The sequence below is a fragment of the Myxine glutinosa genome, chromosome 13 (assembly GCF_964187855.1).
Source record: "Myxine glutinosa chromosome 13, kmMyxGlut1.1, whole genome shotgun sequence".
NCBI lineage: Eukaryota > Metazoa > Chordata > Myxini > Myxiniformes > Myxinidae > Myxine > Myxine glutinosa.
In genome coordinates, this window is record NC_136273.1 from 103,115,594 (window position 1) to 103,143,412 (window position 27,819).

Sequence of the window (27,819 nt, forward strand, 5' to 3'; positions counted from 1 at the left end):
ATGAGCCGGCAAAGACAAAGCCTCTTGCCACTATTTTACCAATCACTATGGCATCAGTAGGTTAGGTAATTGGTAGTAGGTACCCTGTGCAGGTTTAGGCATTCGGTTGCCTACGTGCGTGTCTGCATTTTAAAAACTCATTACCCTGCGCTCGCGAAGCGAAAAGCGGGGTTAAGCATTCATTTACGAACGTACATGTCTGCATTTCAGTAAAGTAACGTGTGTGCCGTGTCTGCATTTTGAAAATTCATTTTCTCTGCAATTCTTGGTCCGATTGACACGACATTTTCACCATAGGAGGGACTCCTCCTGTAGAATATTTCAATTATTATTATGCCGTCATACGTCACGTGGTACAGGCGCCATCTTGGAAAAACTTTGCACCTCTACATCTCTGAAACCACTCCATGGAAAAAATTGAGACCTGGCTCCCCATGGGGAATAAGATATGTTAATGATGATGTCATCAGTGCCTTCATTATGACGTCATAATCGACAAATACAACACTTATCCATCTGATCATTATTAACAAAAATTCAGCAACTGTTGGTCTGATGGACACGAAATTTTCACCATAGGAGCGTCTTCTCCTTTCGAATACTTTAATATTAATCTTGACGTCATAGGTCATGTGTTACAGGCGCCATCTTGGAAAAACCAGAAAACGTTGCACCTCTATATCTCCAAAACCTCTCTATGGAAAAAATTGAAACGTGGCTCATTGTAAATAACTCCATATGGGGAATAGGTGTTAACGATGATGTCATTGGTGCCATAATTATGACATCATAATTCGACAGGGACAACGCTTAGTCTGATCAGTTTGAAATGTATTGAGCATGATCTATGCAACAATTATATTAAAGAATCTAAATTTATAATGCCATCGCTCACGTGGTTCTGGCAGCCATATTGGATCAAATAAAAAGAAACGTTCAAAAACAGAAGAGTTGGCTCACATCAAGTTGCCTGCACAGGGTAAGTATTCTATGAATACCATCTAGTTTTCTCGGCAACCGTTGGTCCAATTGACACAATATTTTATCATAGGAGTGCCTCCGCCTGCAGAATATTTTTATTCATAATTATGACGTTATCGGTCACGTGGTACGGACGCCATCTTGGAAAAAAAACGTTACACCTCTACAAGATGTCCACAAAGCGCATCATAGGCAAAACATTTCTTTGTAAGTTTGGCTACATCAGTTGTTCGAAATGTGTCCCACCAATCTCAAAACATGTTTGTAAATGGAAAAGCAGATTTCTCTGAATGTTCTTCTTTTTAATGCTAATTGTTGAATTAAATAATTTTATTTTCTATGATAAATATGAAATATGATAAATATATGATATTGAATATAGGATATGAAATATATGAATCATAATATATGATTCTATGATAAATATGAAACCTCCAGGTCTTTAAAACAGCTGTTCACCACCATCTCTTATCTTCCCCCATCCATAACCTTGATCTTTTCTACCCCCGCTAATTTCACCCCAAATCCTACACTTTTTTGAAATACCAACTTCTGTCCTGGAAGTCCTTGGTCTCCTTGTGTTTTATACCTCTTCCCCCCCCCCCCCCCTTCCCACGCCTCCTCCCCCCAAGCCCTCCCCCTCCCACACTTCTCCCTGCTCTCAAATGTTGTGTTTGTGTGCTTCCCCTTCTCTCCCCATCTTGTCTTCCGCTCCCTCTTTTTATATATTTTGTTTGTCTGGTTGATTTGTTTGTGAAATAAATGTTAGCCCTTTCACGAGCCTCGATTCAGGAAACAAAAAAAATAAAAAATAAAAAATAATAATAATAAAATAATTTCCGATGATGCGCGATGCGCTTCGTGGACACCCTGTAGTTATGTGGAAAGAGCCCAATAGAAAAAAATTGCAACATGGCTCATTGTGAAGTACTCCCCATGGGGAATAAGACAAGTTTATGATGATGTCATCAATGCCTTCTTTATGACGTCATAATTGGACAAGTATAACGCTTCATCCGATCAGTATAATTTTTCCTTTTTTTTGGAACCCAAACTGATCAGTAAGCATGTACAGTTGTGCCCAAAATTATTGGCATCTTGCACTTTTTAAAAAAAACTCACAATTTCTCGAGGTATTTGGTCTCCACAATTCTTTACTTAACTGTTAATATTACAGAACCTTTGTTTTTGATTCAGAACTTTCTATATCCTTTTAAATCAGAAAATAAAAAGAAATGGCATTGACAAAATTATTGACACCCTCGAGTTAATATTTGGTAGCAATATAAGACCTTTGGACAAAATAACTGCAGTCAAGCGCTTCCTATAGCCATGAATGAGCTTCCTCCACCTCTCTACTGGCAGTTTGGCCCACTCTTCTTGTGCAAACTGCTCCAGTTCTCCCAGATTTGAAGGGTGCTTTCTCCCAACTGCTGTTTTCAGATCTCCCCACAGGTGTTCAATGGGATTTAGATCTGGACTCATTGTTGTCCACTTCAGAACAGTCCAGCGTTTTGTCTTGAACCATTCATGGGTGCTTTTTGAAGTGTGTGTGGGGGTCATTGTCCTGCTGCAAGACCCATGACCTTCAATGGAGACCCAGCTTTCTGACACTGGGTTGAACATTGTGCTCCAAAATACCTTGGTAACCTGATTTCATGATGCCATGCACACATTCAAGGCACCCAGTGCCAGAGCAACCCCAAAACATCACTGAACCTCCTCCATGTTTGACTGTAGGGAACTGTTTTTCTTTTTTTTTTTCTTTTTTTTTTTTTTTGTATACAAGATCGAGGCTCGTGAAAGAGCGAAAATTAATCACACAGAAAGACAAACAGACACATAAAACAAATAACATCGGGAGCGGTAGACAAGATGGGGAGAGAGGGGGAAGGACACAAACACAACATTTGAGAGCAGGGACCGAGAGACATGGAGACATCGAGAGATCTGTGGGAGGGAGAGGGCTTTGGGGGGGAGGCATGTGAAGGGGGGAGGCATGTGAAGGGGGGGAGGCATGTGAAGGGGGGGAGGCATGTGAAGGGGGGGGGGGTGGGAGAGGTATAAACATATGGACACTGCCAGGATTTCCAGGAAATAAGTTGGAATTTCAAACAAGGTGGATCTGGGGTGAATTAGTGGGGGTAGAAAAGATCAAGGTTATGGATGGGGGAAGATAAGAGATGGTGGTGAACAGCTGTTTTAAAGACCTGGAGGGAGGAGAGGGATTGAAGGGAGTGTGGGAGTTTGTTCCACAGGCGGGAGAAAAGAGGAATGAAAGAGTGAAGGTGAGCAGAGAGCCGAGATTTCGGCAGTTTAACCATCAGAGGGTTGCTGGCAGATCTTGTGCGACCTGTAGGAATATTTGGGGGACAGAGCACGGAGAGAGCTGGGGGAGCAAGGCCGGAGAGGAGTCGGTAGAAGACAGAAAGACCACCTACCTGCCTGCGGTGAGTGAGTGAAAGGCCCTCAGAGATAGCTTCATCGCGGGAGATTCCAATGATTTTGAAAGCTTTGGATTCAACAGCGTGAAGCCGAGCCAGGTGTGAGGCAGGAGCACCAGCCCATAGGGGAGAACAGTATTCCATTGAGCTGCGGATGAAAGCCTTGTATGTGGTGAGGAGCTCAGGTGTGCCGAGGAAGGACTTCGCACGACGGAGGATGCCCAGTCGGCGACTGGCTTTGGAGGCCAGCTTGGAAATGTGGTTTTCCCAAGAAAGATCATGGCAGATAGTGAGACCCAAAAGCTTGAGTGACAGAACTTCTTGGAGAGGATTGTTGAGAAAGTAGATGGGAGGGTTGTCCAGTCGATCTTTTCGGAGAGACATAGTAAGAGAGTGAGATTTGGCAGGATTGAAAGACATGTTCCACTTGTTTGACCAGTCTGTGATTTTGTCCAGGTCTTCAGAGAGTGAGGAGGCTGCAGACTGCCTATCTGAGGGAAGAGGAATGGAGCGGCAGAGAGTGGAGTCATCAGCAAAGAGATAGAGAGGATTTTCCAGAGAGTCAGAGAGATCATTGATAAAGACCAGAAAAAGCACAGGGCCCAGCACACTTCCTTGGGGAACTCCAGCCTGAACAGGAAGGGGAGATGAGAGAAATCCATTCAGGGCCACACGTTGACTACGACCAGAGAGGAAGTCCGCAAGCCATGCATGGAGATTTCCATGGATACCATAGGAGGAGAGTTTGGTGAGCAGAGCTGGGTGCCAGACCGTATCAAAGGCCCTTGATATGTCAAGGGAGACAGCTCTGATTTCCTGTTTGGCATTCAGGACCTCCATCCATTGTTGAGACAGCAGAAGCAGCATGTCCAGAGTAGAGTGACCTGGTCTGAAACCAAATTGATGATCAGAGATCAAGCCATTGGAGAAGAGGAAAGATTTCATATCCGAAGCAATGAAGCATATCCGAAATCCGAATTTCATATCCGATTTCATATCCGAATTTCATATCCGTTCTTTTCTTTGAAGGCATTATTTTGTTTTCTGTAAACATAGAGATGATGTGCTTTACCAAAAAGCTCTAATTTGGTCTCATCTGTCCACAGGACATTCTCCTGGAAGGATTTTGGCTTGTTCAGGTGTGTTTTGGAAAACTCCAGTCAGGCTTTCTTATGTCTCTCTCTGAGCAGTGGGGTCCTCCATAGAACTCCCTTTCATTGAGTTGGGGACGGATGGTGCGAGTTGAAACTGTCGTACCTTGTGTCTGAAGGTCAGCTTGAATCTGTTTGGCAGTTGATCGAGGTGCTTTCTCCACCATTCAAACAATCCTTCGCTGAAATCTTTGATCAACTTTTCTCTTGCGGCCACGTCCAGGGAGGTTAGCTGCAGTGCCATGGGCCTTAAACTTCCTGATAACATTGCATACGGTGGACTCAGGAACATCAAGGTCTCTGGAGATAGACTTGCAGCCTTGAGATTGTCCATGCTTGGCTACAATCTTGTGTCTGACCTCCTCAGACAATTCGCTGGTTTTCTTTCTTATCTCCATGCTCATTGCGGTACAAACAGTGCCACAAAACAGCAGAATGCCTCCTTTTCTCTATTCAAATTGGTTGAATGAGTGATTTTTATATTGCAGGCACCTGCAACTCACCACAGGTGAGTTCAATTCCAAAGTAAAGGAGAATCACCTGCTTGAAATCTATAATTATTTCTAACAACTTCTAAAAGGTGCCAATAATATTGTCCAGGCCATTTTCAGATTTTTGTGTGGAATGCTAAGATTGCAGAATGCTACAGAATGCTAAGATTGTGGAATGCAATGCTAGTTGTGCTAAGATTTAGTAATTTTTTCAGCTTTTTTTGTTTTGTTCCACTGAAAACCAAAGAAATACAAATGTGGAAACCAAAAGATTTTTAATTTGACTATTTTCTGCAAGAAATGGTGCATTATTTGAAAAAAGTGCAAGGGTGCCAATATTTTTGGCCACGACTGTAATTGGTTGATTCCAGGTGACAGCACTGTTGATGAGTCATTTTACTTTAATGATGATTCCAAGTAGTCGACTGATGAGTCAATAAATGGGCTGTTTTCTGTGGACAGGAAATACCTGGGCAGTATTCCACAATCTCAGGTAGATGCCAGTATTGTAGTTTTGCTGGAGCAACTTAGGTACAGAGGCAGCGAGTTCTGGAGCACAAGTCTTCAGCTCCACAGCAGGAATCTTGTCAGAGCCCCTGGCTTTACTCTATCCAGTATACCCAGCCATTTCTTGATTTCACGTGGAGTGACTCAAATTCGATGAAGACTGCTCTCTATGAGGGTTTAGACCTCAGGAGGAGGCAGTGAATGGTAATTCACATAATAATTCTGACTGAGAGAGCTGCAAACACTTCAACCTTGTTTTCTTTCATTCACGTGCACGGCTCCGCTATCATTGACGATGGGTATGTTCTTGGAGGCTCCTCCTCCTCCACCTTCTCCTCATCCACCTTCTCCTCCTCTCCTTCCTCCTCCTCCACCTTCTCCTCCTCTCCTTCCTCCTCCTCCACCTTCTCCTCCTCTCCTTCCTCCTCCTTTTCTCCTTCCTCCTCCTCCACCTCTCCTCCTCTCCTTCCTCCTCCTCCACCTTCTCTTCCTCTCTTCCCTCCTCCTCCACATTCTCCTCCTCTCCTTCCTCCTCCTCCACCTTCTCCTCCTCTCCTTCCTCCTCCTCCACCCTCTCCTCCTCTCCTTCCTCCTCCACCTTCTCTGCCTCTCCCTCCTCCTCCACCTTCTCCTCCTCTCCTTCCTCCTCCTCATCCTCTCCGCCTCTCCTACTTTCAGTTGCTTAATTGTCCACCACCACCATTCATAACGCAAAGGCAGGATTGCAATGCTTTGACATAATTCATTGGTTGGAATAACTTAGCTCTTTCTATAAAATGCTGCTTTTACTGTTTAGCATCCTCCTGTATTGTGGCAGGTGTCCTTAGATTTGTACCTCACAATCATGTGTCCTTAGGTTGGTAACTCGCTTTCAGGTGTCCTTCGATTGGTACCGACCGGTACCTCACTTTCAGGTGTCCATAGATTGGTACGCCACTTTTTGGTGTCCTTCGGTTGGTACCTCACTTTTAGGTGTCCTTAGATTGGTACCTCACTTTCAGGTGTCCTTAGATTGGTACCGACCGGTACCTCACTTTCAGGTGTCCTGAGATTGGTATGCCACATTTGGTGTCCTTAGGTTGGTACCTCACTTTTAGGTGTCCTTAGATTGGTCCTCACCTTCAGGTGTCCTTGGATTGGTACCTCACTTTCAGGTGTCCTTAGATTGGTGTGCCTCTTTTTGGTGTCCTTAGGTTGGTACCTCACTTTCAGGTGTCCTTAGGTTGGTACCTCACTTTTAGCTGTCCTTAGATTGGTACCTCACCTTCAGGTGTCCTTAGATTGGTTCCTCACTTTCAGGTGTCCTTAGATTGCTGCGCCTCTTTTTGGTGTCCTTAGGTTGGTACCTCACTTTTAGCTGTCCTTAGATTGGTACCTCACCTTCAGGTGTCCTTAGATTGGTTCCTCACTTTCAGGTGTCCTTAGATTGCTGCGCCTCTTTTTGGTGTCCTTAGGTTGGTACCTCACTTTTAGGTGTCCTTAGGTTGGTACCTCACTTTCAGGTGTCCTTAGATTGGTGCCCCTCTTTTTGGTGTCCTTAGATTGGTACCTCACTTTTAGGTGTCCTTGGATTGGTACCTCACTTTTAAATGTCCTTAGGTTGGTACCTCACTTTCAGGTGTCCTTGGATTGTTACGCCACTTTTAGGTGTCCTTAGATTGGTACCTCACTTTTAGGTGTCCTTAGGTTGGTTCAGGTGTCCTTGGATTGTTACGCCTCTTTTAGGTGTCCCTAGGTTGGTTCCTCACTTTTAGGTGTCATTAGATTGGTGCGCCTCTTTTTGGTGTCCTTAGATTGGTACCTCACTTTTCGGCGTGATGTTCTTGACATGCTTTTCTACACTCTTCATTTAGGGTTGATCACCTGGCTTGATGGTGAAAGATACGTGTGGGCATGCCATGTCATGACATTGCAAATTGTGGTGGTATACAATCCTGCTGTTGTTGTTGGCTCACAGCACCTCATGGATACCCAGTTCCATGCTTCTAGATCTGTTCTTAATCGATTAATACCTAGCCCAGTGGTAGTGTCGCATAACATAATGTAGATTGTAGGGCAATGGGCATCCTCAGTCTGAACATCCGACTTAGCCTCCGCAAGGACTGTCGTGGTCACTTCAGCCAATTCTGCCATGGACAGATGCACCTACTCTGGTAAATTGGTGATAACGATGTGAAGTAAGATGATTCCTCATGTTGGTTCTCTCACGACCCATCAAAAACTCAATCTTGCAAGTATCTCCTTCAGGACTCGGCCAGCTCAATCAGTGATGGTACTACTGAGCCACTCTTGGTGATGGACATTTTTTAAATCCCCCACCAAAAGAACATTCTGTATCCTTGGTAAGATAAAATATTTCCTTAATAATTATAAGCCCCCGTTGGACTTAGTTCAAAACGGGGGCTCATAGATTTGGTCTCATCCGTCCTTCCGTGCGTCCGCAACCACATCTTGGAGATGAATTGACCAATTTTGTTTATACTTAGCAAAAGACAACACATGACGGTATACATATGCACATCATTTTGTTTCGCGATGCAATCAAAGATGGCCGACTGGCGGCCATTTTAGTTGTACGATGTTGAACACGTCCTCAACCTTTTCTTGGACATGCATTTACCGATGTTATTCAAACTTGGCACACAGATGATGAATGATGGCTTACATATGCACGTCATTTTGTTTTTTGAGATCAGATCCAATATGGCCGACTGGCGGCTATTTTGTTACTTAAACGTGTCCCCAACCATTTCTCGAACATGCATGGTCCGATTGTGTTTAAACTTGGCATAAGCACAGCACATGATGACATATATGTACACTTCACTTCATTTTGCAATTGATCAAAGATGGCCAACTGGTAGACTGGCGGCTATTCTAGTTATTTAAGAAAAACCCGATATTGACCACGTCCTCAACCATTTCTCGAATATGCATTTACCAATGTTGTTCAAATTTGGCACACGGATAATAAATGATCTTGATTCAAGATCAGATCCAAGATGGCCGACTGGCAGCCATTTTGTTACTTAAACTTGTCCCCATCCATTTCTCGGACATGCATGGTCAGATTTTCTTCAAACTTGGCACAAAGACAATACATGACCCGGCATATACATATGCAGAGGATTTTGTTTTGTCATCCAACCAAAGGTGGCCGACTGACGGCCTTTAACTCCACACAGCAAAACTACTAAAACCATGGCGGGGGCTATGGCATTTTATGTATTTTTCTTCTTGTTTATTGAGAAATTAAAAAAACTGTTTCTTGGACTATTATGAGTATGAATGCTCGTTTTAAGGCCATTTTCCCCGCTAGAGCGGGGGTTACCCTTGCGGGCCCCATGACAATCATGGTTCCCTGTTTGAGGCAAAGTTTTTATGGCCGGATGCCCTTCCTGACGCCAACCCTTGGTCACGCTCTTACGATGCGCAGGGATACGGTGTACACACCGTGATCATTCATCCCAGCAAGCTGGTACTCAATTTGCCGACCTCTGAAGGATGACAGGCTGAGTCAACCCCCTGGCGATAATTCAGCGACCGCGTTAATTCAGCGACCGCGTTAATTCAGCGACCGCGTTAATTCAGCGACCGCGTTAATTCAGCGACCGCGTTAATTCAGCGACCGCGTTAATTCAGCGTTAATTCAGGGATTCGAACCCAGGATTCTAGGTATCCCAACCCAGCACCCTAACCACTAAGCCAACACCAGGCTATATCTGAGTAATGAACATATATCTGAGTATCTCGTAAACATATATCTTTTTGAAAGTAATTATGCTGGCATTGAGCAAACTTCTCAGTGGGCATAAGTTGAGAGATGGAGTGAGATGTTAAATGGATATGAAATGGGACATCAACTGCAACACACATGTTATGGGTGAAAAGGTGTCTTCCAATGTTTTGTCTTGCTTGCATTTCCTGTATGCGCTCATTTTATTTATTATAGGGGTGAACACTTTCTTCTCATTCTTTCTCCTGATTATCAACAATTCCTTTCCCTTCCACCCCACTCGCTTAGAAGAAATGGCCCTGGATATGCAGCAATTCAGGAATCGGAGTTTGAGTGAAGAGAGTAGTGAAGAGGACGACTGGCACTTGGCAAAGTCACCCTCACTCTACATTTCACCTCCATCAACCAACGAATCGTACAGGCTACACCTTTCAACATTAGATGATCTTAAGGAAGAGAACGATCTCTCGAATGACTACGACAGCAGGGGTAATGATGCCGGGTAAGTGGGAGTTTCAATGAGGTTTCGCCCATTCTCTATGATGTGCTGCATGGCAGATTACTTCGTTAAACAAGGACATGTGTGGGGTCTGCGAGTGGAAAATTTGATTGGTCGTGATTAGACAAAATATTTCGACATTACGGCATTTTACGTCAAGTACTGCGAAACGGAAGGTTTTTGAAAGTGCCAAAAAGGTGATTTGTGTTCTTCATTGTTCACGTCTATAACGAAATTGAAATAAAATATAAAGATTTAAAAGGTTGTAAAAAAAAACACTTATAGATATGTTTACCGCCATTGATGCACCATCTTTTACACCGCCTTATTTATATAGTTATTTAATTCGTTCTCCATTGTGGGAGCTGTGCTCGCACGATAAAATCGGACAAAATGGACGACGCCAGGAATTAGGTTTCTCTGAGCTATTTATTCCCAGCGCACTCAAACGAACTCCATCTCCAAAGCACTGAATCAGCCCATCGAACGGGCGGCAATATATATCAGAAACTCGACACACAAAAGCCACGCCTCTCAGGCGGGGCGTGGTATGCAAATAGGTAAGCCACGCCTCTCAACGGGGCGTGGTGTGCAAGGCAAGCGTTCGCCCGGTAAAGGCAAGTCTCAACACGCCCGGACGAGTCCGGACACGTGACCGGTTGCGTCATCGGCCGGTGCAGGGTAATTGTGTCATGCTACCGGTAACCGCTACACCATGCCTGTTGCTTGTGTCTTTAATGACGCCCTTAAAACACTAAGTTTCCTGTTTGGAATGATTTTCCAATTTACTTTGACTGCCAGACGGGCTGATTAAAAAACTTATCTCACTCCTCTCTGCGCATGTGCAATTGGGTCGAATTCTGATCCAAAGTAATGCTGAACTGCAGGTTCGTTTGCCGATTCATGTTCAAAATAAAACATTCAATTGGAATCAAGTTGTTCCTCGATCATGTTTGTCGATAGACAGACAAAGTGAACCAATTGCTCTAAACCCGTTTTGTGCTTTTTGTGCGTGCGGTGTCACCTGAGGAATGGGTGCTCTTGGACATGTACATACTGTATATATATATATATATTTATATATAAGGTGTATGATATCACCCTGACTTTGCAGGTGGGTGATTGATGACCCTCCTAATTTCCCCTACATTGGAAGTTCTCCAACTTTATGCCATCTCCTGCGTGAAAGGGCCCCATTCTGCTGCCTCCGACTTGATCAGGTAACTTTGGATGGCATTCTATAAATCTTTAAATCTCTATTTTCACAGGAAATTCAAATCAGTGCAGATTTTGTAGTAAGTTTTATATATGAAATAGGGAGAGGTTTGGTCATACTCAGAAGGGTGTGGAAATATATGCTGTACATACACCTTTAAAGGTCCAGTAAACCTTGCCCCCCTCCCCCATTGGATGGCTTGTAGCTTCTGCCATCTCACATTGTTTTCTCATGCAATGTGTAGTCAAAATGATTTTCTCCCAACCATGAAGGAATGGTCGCACACCACAAAGTAATTGGCACAGATCTTAGGTCCTTTTTGTATACAGAAATCCCGGCTCATGGAGGAGCTTCATATTTACGTGGCAAAAGGTTCACAGAGTGACAAAGGATCAATGGAGGAACATGGAGCTTGAAGGAGCTGGGGCTCCCACGTCGATCAGAAGAATGGACGCGACAAAAAGCTGGAATTCATCTGAGTTGCTTTATTGAAATCAAACACTCAGGCACTCTGAAAAACCGTTTATCTCTCAGCAATATATATCTATTCCGCCAGGGGGTTTGCCCAGGCCCGGCGCCAGGGGGCGTGGCCCAGCGTCCTGGCTGCGGCCTGGCAAGTTGAGGGCGAGCCTGCCCGGGCGTCCCGACCGAGGCCTGGCAAGTTGAGCGCGGGCCTGCCCGGGCGTCCTGGACGAGCCCGGCATGGTGATCGCTCCGCGTCCTTGATAGGTGCAAGGCGATTGTGAAAACTCAGCGGCAGCCGCTACACACGTCCCCCCAGAATCGACTTGCACCGGCAGGGTCAATTTGAGGGGGGTCCTGACGACCCGGCCGAAGCGACCCCTGGCGGGTCGTGGGAGGGGGTCCGGTGAGGTGGTGGGCGGTCGAGTGGGGGGCACCGTGGACGGGGGGCGGCCTCGCCGCGGCGGAAGGGCCACCCGTGGTGGGTGGTCGACGTCCACGTGTGCCGGCTTGAGGCGGTCCACAGCAATCCGGTCCGACCTGCCGCCGATGTCGATGACGAACGACTTGTCGTCCCGTCGCAGCACCCGGAAGGGCCCGTCGTACGGCGGCTGGAGTGGCCACCGATGTGCGTCGTGACGCACAAAAACATACTCCGCTGTGCGGAGTGCTGGGGGGACGTAGGACTGGGGGTCACCGTGGCGGGATGTTGGCATGGGGGCAAACCGTCGGGCGGCCTCCTGGAGGTCCGAGCGCTGGTGAGCTGCGGACCAGGGACTGGTAGCGTCGGGCACAAATTCGCCCGGGACGCGTAGCACCTGGCCATAGACAAGCTCGGCGGTGGATGCCTGGAGGTCTTCCTTGGGGGCCGTGCGAAGGCCCAAAAGGACCCACGGCAGCCGGTCGGCCCACCCGACGTCTTGAAGGCCGGCCATGAGCGCAGCCTTCATGGAGCGGTGGAATCGCTCGCACAACCCGTTTGCTTGGGGGTGGTAGGCCGTAGTACGGTGGAGCTTGACCCCCAGGTTGCGGGCGACCGCGCCCCACAGCTCGGAGGTGAACTGTGGACCGCGGTCTGACGAGATGTCCGCCGGTGCGCCGAAGCGGGCGACCCAGGTGGCGATGAAAGCCTGCGCCACGTCGGCGGTGGTGGTGGAGACGAGGGGCACGCCCTCCGGCCACCTGGTGGTCCTGTCCACCATGGTGAGCAGGTGTGTGAACCCCCGTGACGGGGGGAGGGGGCCCACCAGATCCACGTTGACGTGGTCGAAACGTCGTTCGGGCACGGTGAAAGGTGCCAGCGGGGCCTGGGTGTGTCGGTGGACCTTGGCCCGTTGGCAGGCCGTGCAGGCGCTGGTCCAATCGCGGACGTCCCGACGAAGGCCGTGCCAGACGAAACGCGCCGACACCAGCTTCTGGGAAGCTTTCCGGCCCGGGTGGGAAAGGCCGTGGAGGGAGGCGAAGATGCGGCGTTGCCAGGCGACGGGCACGATGGGGCGAGGCTGGCCTTGGGAGACGTCGCAGAGCAGGACAGTGTCCGCGCAGGGGATGTCGGCCAGGCGGAGGCCCGTGTCCGCCGCCCGGAGGGCTTGCACCGTGGTGTCGGTGGTTTGGTCCGCCGCCATAAGCGCAAAATCCACGCCCAGGTGGACCGCGTTCGCGCTGGCCCGGGAAAGACAGTCGGCCACGGCGTTGTTTTTGCCGGCGACGTGCCGGATGTCCGTGGTAAACTCCGACACGGCGGAGAGGTGGCGCTGTTGGCGGGCCGACCATGGCTCCGTGACCTTGGCCATGGCGTAAACCAACGGCTTGTGGTCGACGAACGCCGTGAAAGGACGGCGCTCCAGGAGGTGGCGGAAATGGCGGACGGCCAGGTGTAGACCGAGGAGCTCCCGGTCAAACGTGCTGTATTTGAGCTCGTTCGGCCGGAGCTGCCGGCTGAAAAAAGCGAGTGGCTGCCAAACCCCGTTCACCCATTGCTCATGTACGGCGCCCACCGCGTAGTCGGAGGCATCCGTGGTGAGGGCGATGGGAGCGTTGAGCACCGTGTGAGCGAGCAGTGTTGCGTCGGCGAGGGCCCGCTTTGAGCCTTGGAAGGCCGCGTCCATTGCTGCGGACCAGGCGATGTCGTGCTTGGCCGGCTTGCCCCGGAGGGCTTCGTAGAGGGGCCGCATGAGCTGAGCAGCGCGGGGCACGAAGCGGTGATAAAAATTCACCATTCCCAGGAATTCCTGCAGGGCCTTTATGGTGCGGGGACGCGGGAACGTGGTGATGGCCTCGACCTTGGTTGGCAGCGGCACGGCCCCGTTCTTGGTGATGTGATGGCCCAAAAAATCAATGGCCGTCGTGCCGAAGTGGCATTTGGCCGGGTTGACGATGAGGCCGTGCTCGCTGAGGCGCTCGAACAGTGTTCGGAGGTGGAGGAGGTGCTCGGCCCGGGACGTGCTGGCGACGAGGATGTCGTCCAGGTAAACGAAAAGGAACGGCAGGTCACGCAGCACGCCGTCCATCAAGCGCTGGAACGCCTGAGCCGCGTTCTTGAGACCAAACGGCATCCGCAAGAATTCGAATAAGCCGAACGGCGTGATGACTGCCGTTTTAGGGACGTCGGCCGCCCTGACAGGTACCTGGTGATATCCCCGTATGAGGTCAATTTTTGAAAAAATGACCCGTCCCGCCAGACGGGCGGAGAAGTCTTGGATATGCGGGATCGGGTACCTGTCGGGGGTGGTAGCGTCATTCAGACGGCGGTAGTCGCCACACGGGCGCCATCCACCCCCCGGCTTTGGCACGATGTGCAGTGGCGAGGCCCACGCGCTATCGGAGCGCCGCACGATGCCGAGGTGCTCCAACGCGTCGAATTCGGCCTTCGCTACGGCGAGCTTGGCTGGGTCGAGGCGGCGGGCCCTGGCGTAGACCGGCGGGCCCGTGGTTGGTATGTGGTGCTCGATCCCATGCCGTACTGCGACGGCCGAAAACGTCGGCCGCGTGAGGGCCGGGAACTCCGTGAGCAGGCGAGCAAACTCGTTCGCCGCCGGGACGGTGCATGCCAGCTCGGTCGGCGCGGAGCTGCTCAATGTGCATACCAGGGAGCTGAAGGTTTCAGCGTTGATTAAACGACGCCGTTGGACGTCCACCAGCAGTCCGTGTGCGCAGAGGAAGTCGGCGCCTAGCAGAGCCACGGGCACGTTGGCGGTTACAAACGTCCAAGCAAAGCGTTGGCCGCCGAAGCAGAGGGTGACGTTGCGCGGGCCGAAGGTGCGGATAGTCGATCCGTTGGCCGCAACTAAGGAGGGGCCGCAAACCGCGGATTGCCTGTCCTGGTCAGAGGCGGGTATGACGCTCAGTTGGGCGCCGGTGTCGCACAGGAAGCGCCGTCCGGACGCTGTATCCGTGATGAACAGTAAGTTGCCCGTGTGGCCGGCGCTCATGGCTGGTAATGAACGCCGGCCCGGCCGTTTCCCGGCCTGCCGAAGGTGCACGGGGGTCGGCATGTCCGGGCCTTCTGTCCGAACCTGGCATGATAGTAACACCACGCTTGGTCAGGTGGAGGCCTCGGTCGTCGTGCCGGAGGTGGTCGGCTCGGTAGAGCGGCCGCCAATGGCGTCGGCAGTTCGGCCGTCGACCGTGCCGGGTGCTCGGGCGCCCTGGGTGTTGCGTCGGACGGCGGTGGGTCCCATGTCGCCGCTACGATGCGCTGTCCTGCGGCGGAGATCTTGTCGGCTTCTCTGGCAAGGGCCCGGGGATCTGTGATCGTCGTGCTTGCCAGGGCGAGGCGTACCGGGTTAGGCAGCTGACGGAAGAACAGCTCCCGGAACAGGAATGCCGGAGAGTGCTCGCCGAGCAGTGAAAGCATGTAGTCCATGCGCTCGGAAGGGCGCGTGTCGCCGAGCTCAGGCAGATCGAGCAGGCGCCGTGCGCGTTCCGCCGATGGGAGGGCGAAAGCATCGAGGAGCAGCTTCTTAATCGCGCCGTATTTGTCAGCGGCTGGCGGGCTTTCGAGGAGGCTCAGGGCGCGGGCCGCAGTAACCGACCCGAGCGCAGCTACCACATGGTGGAAGCGGGTGTCGTCGGCCGTTATGCTTCGCAGGGCGAACAGGGACTCCGCCTGTGCGAACCAAACCGCCGCGTGAGCCTCCCAGAAGGTAGGCAGTTTAAGGGCGACTGCCGTGTCCATGTCGATAGGTCACCAATGAAGGAGCTGGGGCTCCCACGTCGATCAGAAGAATGGACGCGACAAAAAGCTGGAATTCATCTGAGTTGCTTTATTGAAATCAAACACTCAGGCACTCTGAAAAACCGTTTATCTCTCAGCAATATATATCTATTCCGCCAGGGGGTTTGCCCAGGCCCGGCGCCAGGGGGCGTGGCCCAGCGTCCTGGCTGCGGCCTGGCAAGTTGAGGGCGAGCCTGCCCGGGCGTCCCGACCGAGGCCTGGCAAGTTGAGCGCGGGCCTGCCCGGGCGTCCTGGACGAGCCCGGCATGGTGATCGCTCCGCGTCCTTGATAGGTGCAAGGCGATTGTGAAAACTCAGCGGCAGCCGCTACAAGCTAAAGATATCTCAAATGAGTGGGAGAGTGGCACAAGGGAAGGGTCTGGAGAGACTCAGCAAGGTTACAAGAGAGTATCCGCAAGTATTGAGGAAGTGGCACAAGATGGGCAACACTTTTGAAAGATTGGAAGGAGGGCACAAGACCACAGGCCCAGCTTTTCAGTTACACAGACGAGAGAACAGAGAGGTTTAGGAATAGAGGTGAGCATCCAGCTTGTGATTGTGGTGGATAACCAGGTGAAGGCTTCTGGAAGAATGCGTGCAACTTCGGCCTGGCTGGAGGAGCATTGAGAAAGGAAAGGGTGGGACGAACGAGGTCAGAAATGATGTGATAAAAAACGAAGTCTGCTTATGTTCCTTCACAGGTAAGAAGCAAACTTACTGACTTGCCTTCCAGACGATGAACGTCAATAACATTCAAAGGTACAAAAATATCTACTAAAAATTTCAAAATACACTAAAATGATAGCAGGTGAAATTGATATGTATCAGATGCTAAATCGGGATGGATGGGAGCGAGGTGTCAGGGTTGCCTTTGCGTTTTCACGACTGAAAGTAAATAAAACTTCACTCAATATGTAATCACCAGAACAAAGCTGGTGATCCTTCCTCTTCTCCAATGGCTTGATCTCTGATCATCAATTTGGATTCAGACCAGGTCATTCTACTCTGGACATGTTGCTTCTGCTGTCTCAACAACGGATGGAGGTCCTCAATGCCAAACAGGAAATCAGAGCTGTCTCACTTGACATATCACGTGCCTTCGATACGGTCTGGCGCCCCGCTCTGCTCACCAAAATCTCCTCCTATGGTATCCATGGAAATCTCCACTCATGGCTTGCGGACTTCCTCTCTGGTCGTAGGCAACGTGTGGCCCTGAAGGGATTTCTCTCATCACCCCTTCCTGTTCTGGCTGGAGTTCCCCAAGGTAGTGTTCTGGGCCCTGTGCTACTTCTTTTCTTCATCAATGATCTCTCCGACTCTCTGGAAAATCCTCTCTATCTCTTTGCTGATGACTCCACTATTTGCCGCTCCATTCCTCATCCCTCAGATCGGCAGTCTGCAGCCTCCTCACTCTCTGCAGACCTGGACAAAATCACAGACTGGTCAAACAAGTGGAACATGTCTTTCAATCCTGACAAATCTCACACTCTTACAATGTCTCTCCGAAAGGACCGACTGGAAAACCCTCCCATCTACTTTCTCAACAATCCTCTCCAAGAAGTTCTGTCTCTCAAGCTTTTGGGTCTCACTATCTGCCATGATCTTTCTTGGGAAAACCACATTTCCAAGCTGGCCTCCAAAGCCAGTCGCTAACTGGGCATCCTCCGTCGTGCGAAGTCCTTCCTTGGCACACCTCAGCTCCTCACCACATACAAGGCTTTCATCTGCAGCTCAATGGAATACTGTTCCCCCCTCTGGGCTGGTGCTCCTGCCTCACACCTGGCTCGGCTTCATGCTGTTGAGGCCAAAGCTTTCAGAATCATTGGAATCTCCTGCGATGAAGTTAACTCCGAGGGCTTTTCACTCACCCACCGCAGGCAGGTTGGTGGTCTTTGTCTTCTACCGACTCCTCTCCGGCCTTGCTCCCCCAGCTCTCTCTGTGCTCTTCCCCCCAATATTCCTTCAGGTCACACAAGATCTGCCTGCAACCCTCTTATGGTTAAACTGCCAAAGTCTAGGCTCTCTGCTCACCTTCACTCTTTCATTCCCCTTTTCTCCCGCCTCTGGAACAAACTCCCTCACTCTCTTCAATCCCACTCCTCCCTCCAGGTCTTTAAAACAGCTGTTCACCACCATCTCCTATCTTCCCCCATCCAAAACCTTGATATTTTCTATCCCCGCTAATTCACCCCAGAGTCCTTGCAGTGTTCATATGTTTTATATCTCTCCCACCCCCCCCCCCCCAAGTCCTCCCGATGTCCCTGCTCTCAATTGTTCTGTCTGTGTCCTTCCCCCTCTCTCCCCATCTTGTCTGCCGCTCCCCTTGTTTTTTGTGTTTTGTGTGTCGGTTTGACTTTTTGTGTGATTAATGTTAGCTCTTTCACAAGCCTCGATCTTGTTTAAATAATTTTTTTTTTTTTTAAAGCTGCATAACAAAAGTACCAGAATTTGTAAGGTTATCTTCTATCCTTCTAGGGCTGTAATCACCAAAACAAAGCCACTTATTCCAAAAGCACCAGAATTTGTAAGGTTATCTTCGATACTTCTAGGGCTGTAAACACCAAAACAAAGCCACTTAGTCCAAAACGATCAGGATTTGTAAGGTTATCTTCTATCCTTCTAGGGCTGTAATCACCAAAACAAAGCCACTTATAACAAAACTACCAGAATTTGTAAGGTTATCTTCTATCCTTCTAGGGCTGTAATCACCAAAACAAAGCCACTTATTCCAAAAGCACCAGAATTTGTAAGGTTATCTTCGATACTTCTAGGGCTGTAAACACCAAAACAAAGCCACTTAGTCCAAAACGATCAGGATTTGTAAGGTTATCTTCTATCCTTCTAGGGCTGTAATCACCAAAACAAAGCCACTTATTCCAAAACTATCAGGATTTTGCAAGGTTATCTTCTATCCTTCTAGGGCTGTAATCACCAAAACAAAGCCACTTATTCCAAAACTATCAGGATTTTGCAAGGTTATCTTCTATCCTTCTAGGGCTGTAATCACCAAAACAAAGCCACTTATAACAAAACTACCAGAATTTGTAAGGTTATCTTCTATCCTTCTAGGGCTGTAATCACCAAAACAAAGCCACTTATTCCAAAAGCACCAGAATTTGTAAGGTTATCTTCGATACTTCTAGGGCTGTAAACACCAAAACAAAGCCACTTAGTCCAAAACGATCAGGATTTGTAAGGTTATCTTCTATCCTTCTAGGGCTGTAAACACCAGAACAAAGCCACTTATAACAAAACTACCAGGATTTTGCAAGGTTATCTTCTATCCTTCTAGGGCTGTAATCACCAAAACAAAGCCACTTATTCCAAAAGTACCAGAATTTGTAAGGTTATCTTCGATACTTCTAGGGCTGTAAACACCAAAACAAAGCCACTTATTCCAAAACTATCAGGATTTTGCAAGGTTATCTTCTATCCTTCTAGGGCTGTAATCACCAAAACAAAGCCACTTATTCCAAAAGCACCAGAATTTGTAAGGTTATCTTCGATACTTCTAGGGCTGTAAACACCAAAACAAAGCCACTTCGTCCAAAACGATCAGGATTTGTAAGGTTATCTTCTATCCTTCTAGGGCTGTAATCACCAAAACAAAGCCACTTATTCCAAAACTATCAGGATTTTGCAAGGTTATCTTCTATCCTTCTAGGGCTGTAATCACCAAAACAAAGCCACTTATTCCAAAAGTACCAGAATTTGTAAGGTTATCTTCGATACTTCTAGGGCTGTAAACACCAAAACAAAGCCACTTAGTCCAAAACGATCAGGATTTGTAAGGTTATCTTCTATCCTTCTAGGGCTGTAATCACCAAAACAAAGCCACTTATTCCAAAACTATCAGGATTTGTAAGGTTATCTTCTATCCTTCTAGGGCTGTAAACACCAAAACAAAGCCACTTATTCCAAAACTATCAGGATTTGTAAGGTTATCTTCTATCCTTCTAGGGCTGTAATCACCAAAACAAAGCCACTTATTCCAAAACTATCAGGATTTGTAAGGTTATCTTCTATCCTTCTAGGGCTGTAAACACCAAAACAAAGCCACTTATTCCAAAACGATCAGGATTTGTAAGGTTATCTTCTATCCTTCTAGGGCTGTAATCACCAAAACAAAGCCACTTATTCCAAAACTATCAGGATTTGTAAGGTTATCTTCTATCCTTCTAGGGCTGTAATCACCAAAACAAAGCCACTTATTCCAAAACTATCAGGATTTGTAAGGTTATCTTCTATCCTTCTAGGGCTGTAATCACCAAAACAAAGCCACTTATTCCAAAACTATCAGGATTTTGCAAGGTTATCTTCTATCCTTCGAGGGCTGTAATCACCAAAACAAAGCCACTTATTCCAAAAGCACCAGAATTTGTAAGGTTATCTTCGATACTTCTAGGGCTGGAATCACCAAAACAAAGCCACATATAACAAAACTACCAGAATTTGCAAGGTTATCTTCTATCCTTCTAGCGCTGTAATCACCAGAACAAAGCCACTTATAACAAAACTACCAGAATTTGTAAGGTTATCTTCTATCCTTCTAGGGCTGTAATCACCAGGACAAAGCCACTTATAACAAAACTACCAGATTTTCCAAGTTTATCTTCTATGTATGCTTCTAGGGCTGTAATCACCAAAACAAAGCCACTTACAACAAAACGATCAGGATTTTGCAAGGTTATCTTCTATCCTTCTGGGGCTGTAATCACCAGAACAAAGCCACTTATAACAAAACTACCAGAATTTGTAAGGTTATCTTCTATCCTTCTAGGGCTGTAATCACCAGGACAAAGCCACTTATAACAAAACTACCAGATTTTCCAAGTTTATCTTCTATGTATGCTTCTAGGGCTGTAATCACCAAAACAAAGCCACTTACAACAAAACGATCAGGATTTTGTAAGGTTATCTTCTATCCTTCTGGGGCTGTAATCATCAAAACAAAGCCACTTATAACAAAACTACCAGAATTTGCAAGGTTATCTTCTATCCTTCTAGGGCTGTAATCACCAAAACAAAGCCACTTACAACAAAACGATCAGGATTTTACAAGGTTATCTTCTATCCTTCTCGGGCTGTAATCACCAGAACAAAGCCACTTACAACAAAACGATCAGGATTTTACAAGGTTATCTTCTATCCTTCTCGGGCTGTAATCACCAGAACAAAGCCAGTTATAACAAAACTACCAGATTTTCCAAGGTTATCTTCTATCCTTCTAGGGCTGCAAACACCAGAACAAAGCCACTTGTTCCAAAACTATCAGGATTTTGCAAGGTTATCTTCTATCCTTCTAGGGCTGTATTCACCAGAACAAAGCCACTTATAACAAAACTCAGGATTTTGCAAGGTTATCTTCTATCCTTCTCGGGCTGTAATCACCAGAACAAAGCCACTTATAACAAAACTACCAGAATTTGTAAGGTTATATTCTATCCTTCTAGGGCTGTAATCACCAAAACAAAGCCACTTACAACAAAACGATCAGGATTTTGCAAGGTTATATTCTATCCTTCGAGAGCTGTAATCACCAAAACAAAGCCAGTTATAACAAAACTCAGGATTTTGCAAGGTTATCTTCTATCCTTCTCGGGCTGTAATCACCAGAACAAAGCCACTTACAACAAAACGATCAGGATTTTGCAAGGTTATATTCTATCCTTCGAGAGCTGTAATCACCAAAACAAAGCCAGTTATAACAAAACTCAGGATTTTGCAAGGTTATCTTCTACCCTTCTCGGGCTGTAATCACCAAAACAAAGCCACTTACAACAAAACTACCAGAATTTGTAAGGTTATCTTCTATCCTTCGAGAGCTGTAATCACCAAAACAAAGCCAGTTATAACAAAACTCAGGATTTTGCAAGGTTATCTTCTACCCTTCTCGGGCTGTAATCACCAAAACAAAGCCACTTACAACAAAACTACCAGAATTTGCAAGGTTATCTTCTACCCTTCTCGGGCTGTAATCACCAAAACAAAGCCACTTACAACAAAACGATCAGGATTTTGCAAGGTTATATTCTATCCTTCGAGAGCTGTAATCACCAAAACAAAGCCAGTTATAACAAAACTCAGGATTTTGCAAGGTTATCTTCTACCCTTCTCGGGCTGTAATCACCAAAACAAAGCCACTTACAACAAAACTACCAGATTTTCCAAGGTTATCTTCTATCCTTCTAGGGCTGTAATCACCAAAACAAAGCCACTTACAACAAAACGATCAGGATTTTGCAAGGTTATCTTCTATCCTTCTCGGGCTGTAATCACCAGAACAAAGCCAGTTATAACAAAACTCAGGATTTTGCAAGGTTATCTTCTACCCTTCTCGGGCTGTAATCACCAAAACAAAGCCACTTATAACAAAACGATCAGGATTTTGCAAGGTTATCTTCTACCCTTCTCGGGCTGTAATCACCAAAACAAAGCCACTTATAACAAAACTCAGGATTTTGCAAGGTTATCTTCTATACTTCTCAGGCTGTAATCACCAGAACAAAGCCACCTATAACAAAACTACCAGATTTTCCAAGATTATCTTCTATCCTTCTAGGGCTGTAATCACCAAAACAAAGCCACTTACAACAAAACGAACAGGATTTTGCAAGGTTATCTTCTATCCTTCTAGGGCTGTAATCACCAAAACAAAGCCACTTACAACAAAACGAACAGGATTTTGCAAGGTTATCTTCTATCCTTCTAGGGCTGTAATCACCAGAACAAAGCCACTTATTCCAAAACTATCAGGATTTTGTAAGGTTATCTTCTATCCTTCTAGTGCTGTGAACACCAGAACAAAGCCACTTATAACAAAACTCAGGATTTTGCAAGGTTATCTGCTATCCTTTTAGGGCTGTAATCACCAAAACAAAGCCACTTATAACAAAACTCAGGATTTTGCAAGGTTATCTGCTATCCTTCTAGGGCTGTAATCACTAAAACAAAGCCACTTATAACAAAACTCAGGATTTTGCAAGGTTATCTTCTATCCTTTTAGGGCTGTAATCACTAAAACAAAGCCACTTATAACAAAACTCAGGATTTTGCAAGGTTATCTGCTATCCTTTTAGGGCTGTAATCACCAAAACAAAGCCACTTATAACAAAACTCAGGATTTTGCAAGGTTATCTGCTATCCTTCTAGGGCTGTAATCACTAAAACAAAGCCACTTATAACAAAACTCAGGATTTTGCAAGGTTATCTTCTATCCTTTTAGGGCTGTAATCACTAAAACAAAGCCACTTATAACAAAACTCAGGATTTTGCAAGGTTATCTTCTATCCTTCTTGGGCTGTAATCACCAGAACAAAGCCACCTACAACAAAACTACCAGATTTTCCAAGGTTATGGCCCCAGTCACACCGGGCCTGCGACCAGGTTACGACCTAGCTGCGACCGAAAAATGTTGGAATCGCGTGCAAATCGTAGAAAGAGCGCGCGACTGGTCGCAGAGGTCGTGGGTGATCGCCAGAGCAAAATCAGTCGCAGCAAGGTCGATGGTCATGTTCAAAACTTCTGACCTGCGATTCCAAATCATAAGAGGTCGCAGACAGGTCTTACATGGTCGTACCACCACCAGTCGCGCATGGACGCACCACCAGTCGTGCATGATCGCGGGTCAAGTAGTCGCACGATTGGTCGTGCTACTGGTCCTGCCACCTGACGATTGGTGATGCCACCTGTCGTGCGACCTCACGATCGGTAGTGCGACCAGTCACGACCTGTCCCGACTGGTTGCATGACCTTACGATTGGTGGTACCACCAGTCTTTAGCTCGCAGCTTACAGTCTTTAGCTCACCAAGGCTGTGCGCGTTTACCTCAAGCACTACTACAACAACGTCGGCAGTGTCCCATGGCAGGATAACATGATCAAGGAACTGTTGTGTGAATGTTGGAATTTTGATTTTTTTTTTTGAGATATGTGTATCATATATTATATGCTATGTGTATGATCTATTTTTGCATATCTATTTTGCAATGAACTTGTACAATAAACATGCTATTTCATGGTATGTCAGGAGAAAAAGTAATAATTAGTTGTCTTTGTTGTGTGTGTATGGTCTGAGTAATAAATGACTGGTTTATATTGCAATGGAAAAAATTATTATTTTAAATACAAATTAAATCAATACATGTATACACAAACAAAGTTGTTTGTCAAAGTAAAATCTTTAACACAACAAAGTAATGTGCAGAACTAAGCTGCCAGGCCACAGCTCCCTTCTTGGGAGGCATAGCGAATTATAGTTTCAGTTGAAAAGTTAGACGAAGTGTACTCCTTGAGAGGTAGGTGACTACTGATGCTGACGCACGATCGCGAGCCTTTAGATCTGATCGAGCGACCCATCTCACGACTGGCTGCGACTGGCTGCGATTGGTCGTGCGAGTGGTCGCAGGTCGCCACAATTGATCGTACGATCTGTCGCTGATCGCCACCACGAGTCGCACGATTACTTACGATTGATCTTGCGATCGATCTTCTCCAATCGTTGGTGATCGCATGACCACGCATACCACCAATCATATGATGACCTACCACCAGTCTTAAGAGCAATCGCAGTATGCGATCGCAAATGGAGATCGTAGCAAACATTGCCGATTGCTCGTACCTCGGCCAAATTGCCACCAATCGCACGATCCAGAAAACGTACGATCCAGTGTGACTGAGGCCTATCTTCTATCCTTCTAGGGCTGCAATCACCAGAACAAAGCCACTTATTCCAAAACTAACAGATTTTCCAAGGTTATCTTCTATCCTTCTAGGGCTGTGAACACAACAGCTTCAAGGATGCTCGAGCCTACGGCTTTCACTCCAAGCTGATCATTGTGTCTGCAGAGACTGCTGGAAATGGTCTCTACAACTTCATTGTACCACTTCGGGTCTATTACCGACCACGTCTGGAGCTCAACCCAATTGTACTTCTACTAGACAACCAGTGAGATAGTCCCTTCCCTTCCTATGGCCGTTCCTACATCTTTGAATTGAACAAGAAATCTCATATAGAATGTTGGCGGTTGGGGGCATCAGTAAGAAGAAAAGAAGTTTACTTTGTTCTTTTCCACACTGAGCATGTTTGTCAAGGTTTAAGTGTGAATCGTTTCTTACACGTGATTTTACTGTTAACCTCTTGGTTTCTCATACAGACCAAGCAAGGAGTTCTTGGAGGCGATTTCCTGTTTCCCGATGGTTTACTACATGGTGGGATCTATAGACAAGTAAGGAATTTATCCTTCATGTTTTGATTTCAATAATGCTTCTTAAAAATTACTGTTTACTGTACTGTAAGGCAATTATACGCACAATGACAAATTTCTTGTGTTGGTTGAACGTAAGATATTGGCAAAAGTATGAACACCTAACATGAATGATCAATTGCCCAATTCAGCCGTATGCGACACATGGTTGCTGGTTGCATCACCTCTAGAGGACCTGGCTGTCCTTCCGATGCAGTGTCCCTTTTACGTTAGGCAGGGATTTGAAATTTGCTTAAGTGCCAATGAAAACTCGCTCCTGCCTTTATATATATACTGTATATATATATTGTATATATGTTTTTTGTATACGAGGTCGACAATCGTGTCAGAGCAACATTCATCACAAAAAGACAAACTGACACCTAAAACGTATGATACAGGGAGCGGGAGACAAGATGGGGAGAGAGGGAAGCACACAAGCAAAACATTTGAGAGCAGGGACATCTGGAGATCTGTGGTGGGGAGGAGGCATGGGAAGAGGGTTGGGTGGTCGTAGAGGTAAAAACCACATGGACACAGCTAGAGCTTACAGGAAAGAAGTCGGTATTTCAGAAAAGTGGATCTGGGGTGAATTAACGGGGGTAGAAAAGATCAAGGTTTTGGATGGGGGAACATAAGAGATGGTGGTGAACAGCTGTTTTAAAGACCTGGAGGGAGGAGTGGGATTGAAGGGAGTGGGGGAGTTTGTTCCAGAGGCGGGAGAAAAGAGGAACGAAAGAGTGAAGGTGAGCAGAGAGTCTTGATTTTGGCAGTTTCACAAGAAGAGGATGGCTGGAAGATTTTGTGCGACCTGTAAGAGTATTTGGGGGACAGAACACAGACAGGACTGGGGGGCGGGGGCTAGTCCAGAGAAGAGTCGGTAGAAGACAGAAAGACCACCCTGCCTGCGGTGAGTGAGTGAAAGGCCCTCACAATCGGCTTCATCGCAGGAGATTCCAGTGATTCTGAAAGCTTTGGTTTCAACAGCGTGAACCGAGCTAGGTGTGATGCAGCAGCACCAGCCCAGAGGGGAGAGCAGTATTCCATTGAGCTGCGGATGAAAGCCTTGTATGTGGTGAGGAGCTCAGGTGTGCCAAGGAAGGACTTCGCACAACGGAGGATGCCCAGTTGGCGACTGGCTTTGGAGGCCAGCTTGGAAATGTGGTTTTCCCAAGAAAGATCATGGCAGATTGTGAGACCCAAGAGCTTGAGTGACAGAACTTCTTTGAGAGGATTGTTGAGAAAGTAGATGGGAGGATTGTCCAGACGGTCTTTTCGGAGAGACATTGTGGGAGTGAGATTTGTCTGGATTGAAAGACATGTTCCACTTGTTTGACCAGTCTGATTTTGTCCAGGTCTCCAGAGTGAGGAGGCTGCAGACTGCCGATCTGAGGGATAAATTATGGAGCGGCAGAGAGTGGAGTCATCAGCAAAGAGATACAGGATTTTCCAGAGAGTCGGAGAAATCATTGATGAAGACCAGAAAAAGCACAGGGCTCAGGAACACTGCCTTGGGGAACTCCAGCCTGAACAGGAAGAGGATATGAGAGAAACCCATTCAGGGCCACATGTTGACTATGACCAGAGAGGAAGTCCACAAGCCATGTGCGGAGATTTCCATGGATACCAAAGAGGAGAGTTTGGTGAGCAGGGTGGGGTGCCAGACCATAATGAAGGCACGTGATATGTCGAGGGAGACAGCTCTGATTTCGTGTTTGGCATTGAGGACCTCCATCCATTGTTGAGACAGCAGAAGCAATATGTCCAGAGTAGTGACCAGGTCTGAAACCAAATTGATGATGAGATATGAAGCCATTGGAGAAGGGGAAGGATTCGTTATCCAAAGCAATGATGTATTCCATGACTTTGGTGATAATTGGGAGCAGGCTGATTGGTCTGTAGCTGCAAGGATCTGTTTTTGCACATTTTTGTGTAAAGCGGTAATGTTCGCTGATTTCCAAGATGCTGGGAGATGACCTTGAGCAAAAGAGAGGGTGAGGAGAACAGAGAGAGGGTGAGATAGAGCAGCAGAGCAGGATTTTAGGACCCGTGGGCTGATGCCGTCTGGTCCAGTTGCAGAATCGGAGTTGAGGTTTGACAAAAACTCCTCCACCTTGTCAGGAGAGAAGGACACAGAGTTCAGGAGCACCTGGGTTCGACTGGGTAAGGTGGGTACAGAGAGAGATGGGTTTGGGACACAAGATTTTGAGGCAAACACAGAGTTGAGGCATTCGGATTTGTCATGTGCGGAGTCAGCTGTGTAGCCATTTGAGGTAAGGGAGGGGATGGAGGGGGAACAAACACCAGAAACGGATTTGACCAGATGCCACCAGGATTTGGAGGAAGGAGACAGGTTTGAGAGTTCAATCTTGAGTGTGGAGAGATAGTGCTTCGTGGCACTCCTGAGGGTAGACACACACTTGTTCTGAGCTTGGTGGAAGGAACTGAGATTGCCTTCAGTTGGATTTGCCTTCCAAGAGGCAAAGGCAAGTTGTTTCAGGGCAACTGCCTCACCACAAGATTCAGTGTACCATGGACGGGAGGAAGGGTATGACAACTGAAGGCGAGATGGGATAAATCTGTGCATGAGAGAGAGCAGTTTGCTTTGGAACAATTCCCAGGAAGAATTGATGTCAGAGGCAGTAGAGATGGGAGACCAGTCCAGATGATTGATGGCTGCTTGCAGACCGTGCCAGTCGGCTTGAGTGAAATTCCAGACTCGTCGGCGCTGTGGAGGCTCTCTGAGAATGGCCAGAGAGATGTCCACTTTAACAAGCACATGATCAGATGATCCGATTGGAGCAGAAGAAGAGCAGCAGACATTAGCAGGGGAAGTTTGTCATAACCAAGTCTAGAAGATAAGATGGTCTTT

General features: G+C 47.2%; 1 protein-coding gene across 3 annotated transcripts in view; it reads left to right on the plus strand.

The window, feature by feature from the left end:
* The window catches only part of LOC137439154 (potassium channel subfamily T member 1-like), a 270,273-nt gene that overhangs the window by 223,151 nt on the left and 19,303 nt on the right, over positions 1-27,819 (plus strand). For 2 of the 3 annotated variants that reach the window (XM_078767828.1, XM_068134879.2), the window contains exons 18-21: positions 9,599-9,812; positions 10,924-11,029; positions 24,477-24,649; positions 24,858-24,929. In XM_078767828.1, the coding sequence (XP_078623954.1) occupies positions 9,599-9,812; positions 10,924-11,029; positions 24,477-24,649; positions 24,858-24,929 (565 nt within the window). The remainder of the gene's footprint in view (positions 1-9,598; positions 9,813-10,923; positions 11,030-24,476; positions 24,650-24,857; positions 24,930-27,819) is intronic. The other variant, XM_078767829.1, reaches the window with a different exon arrangement.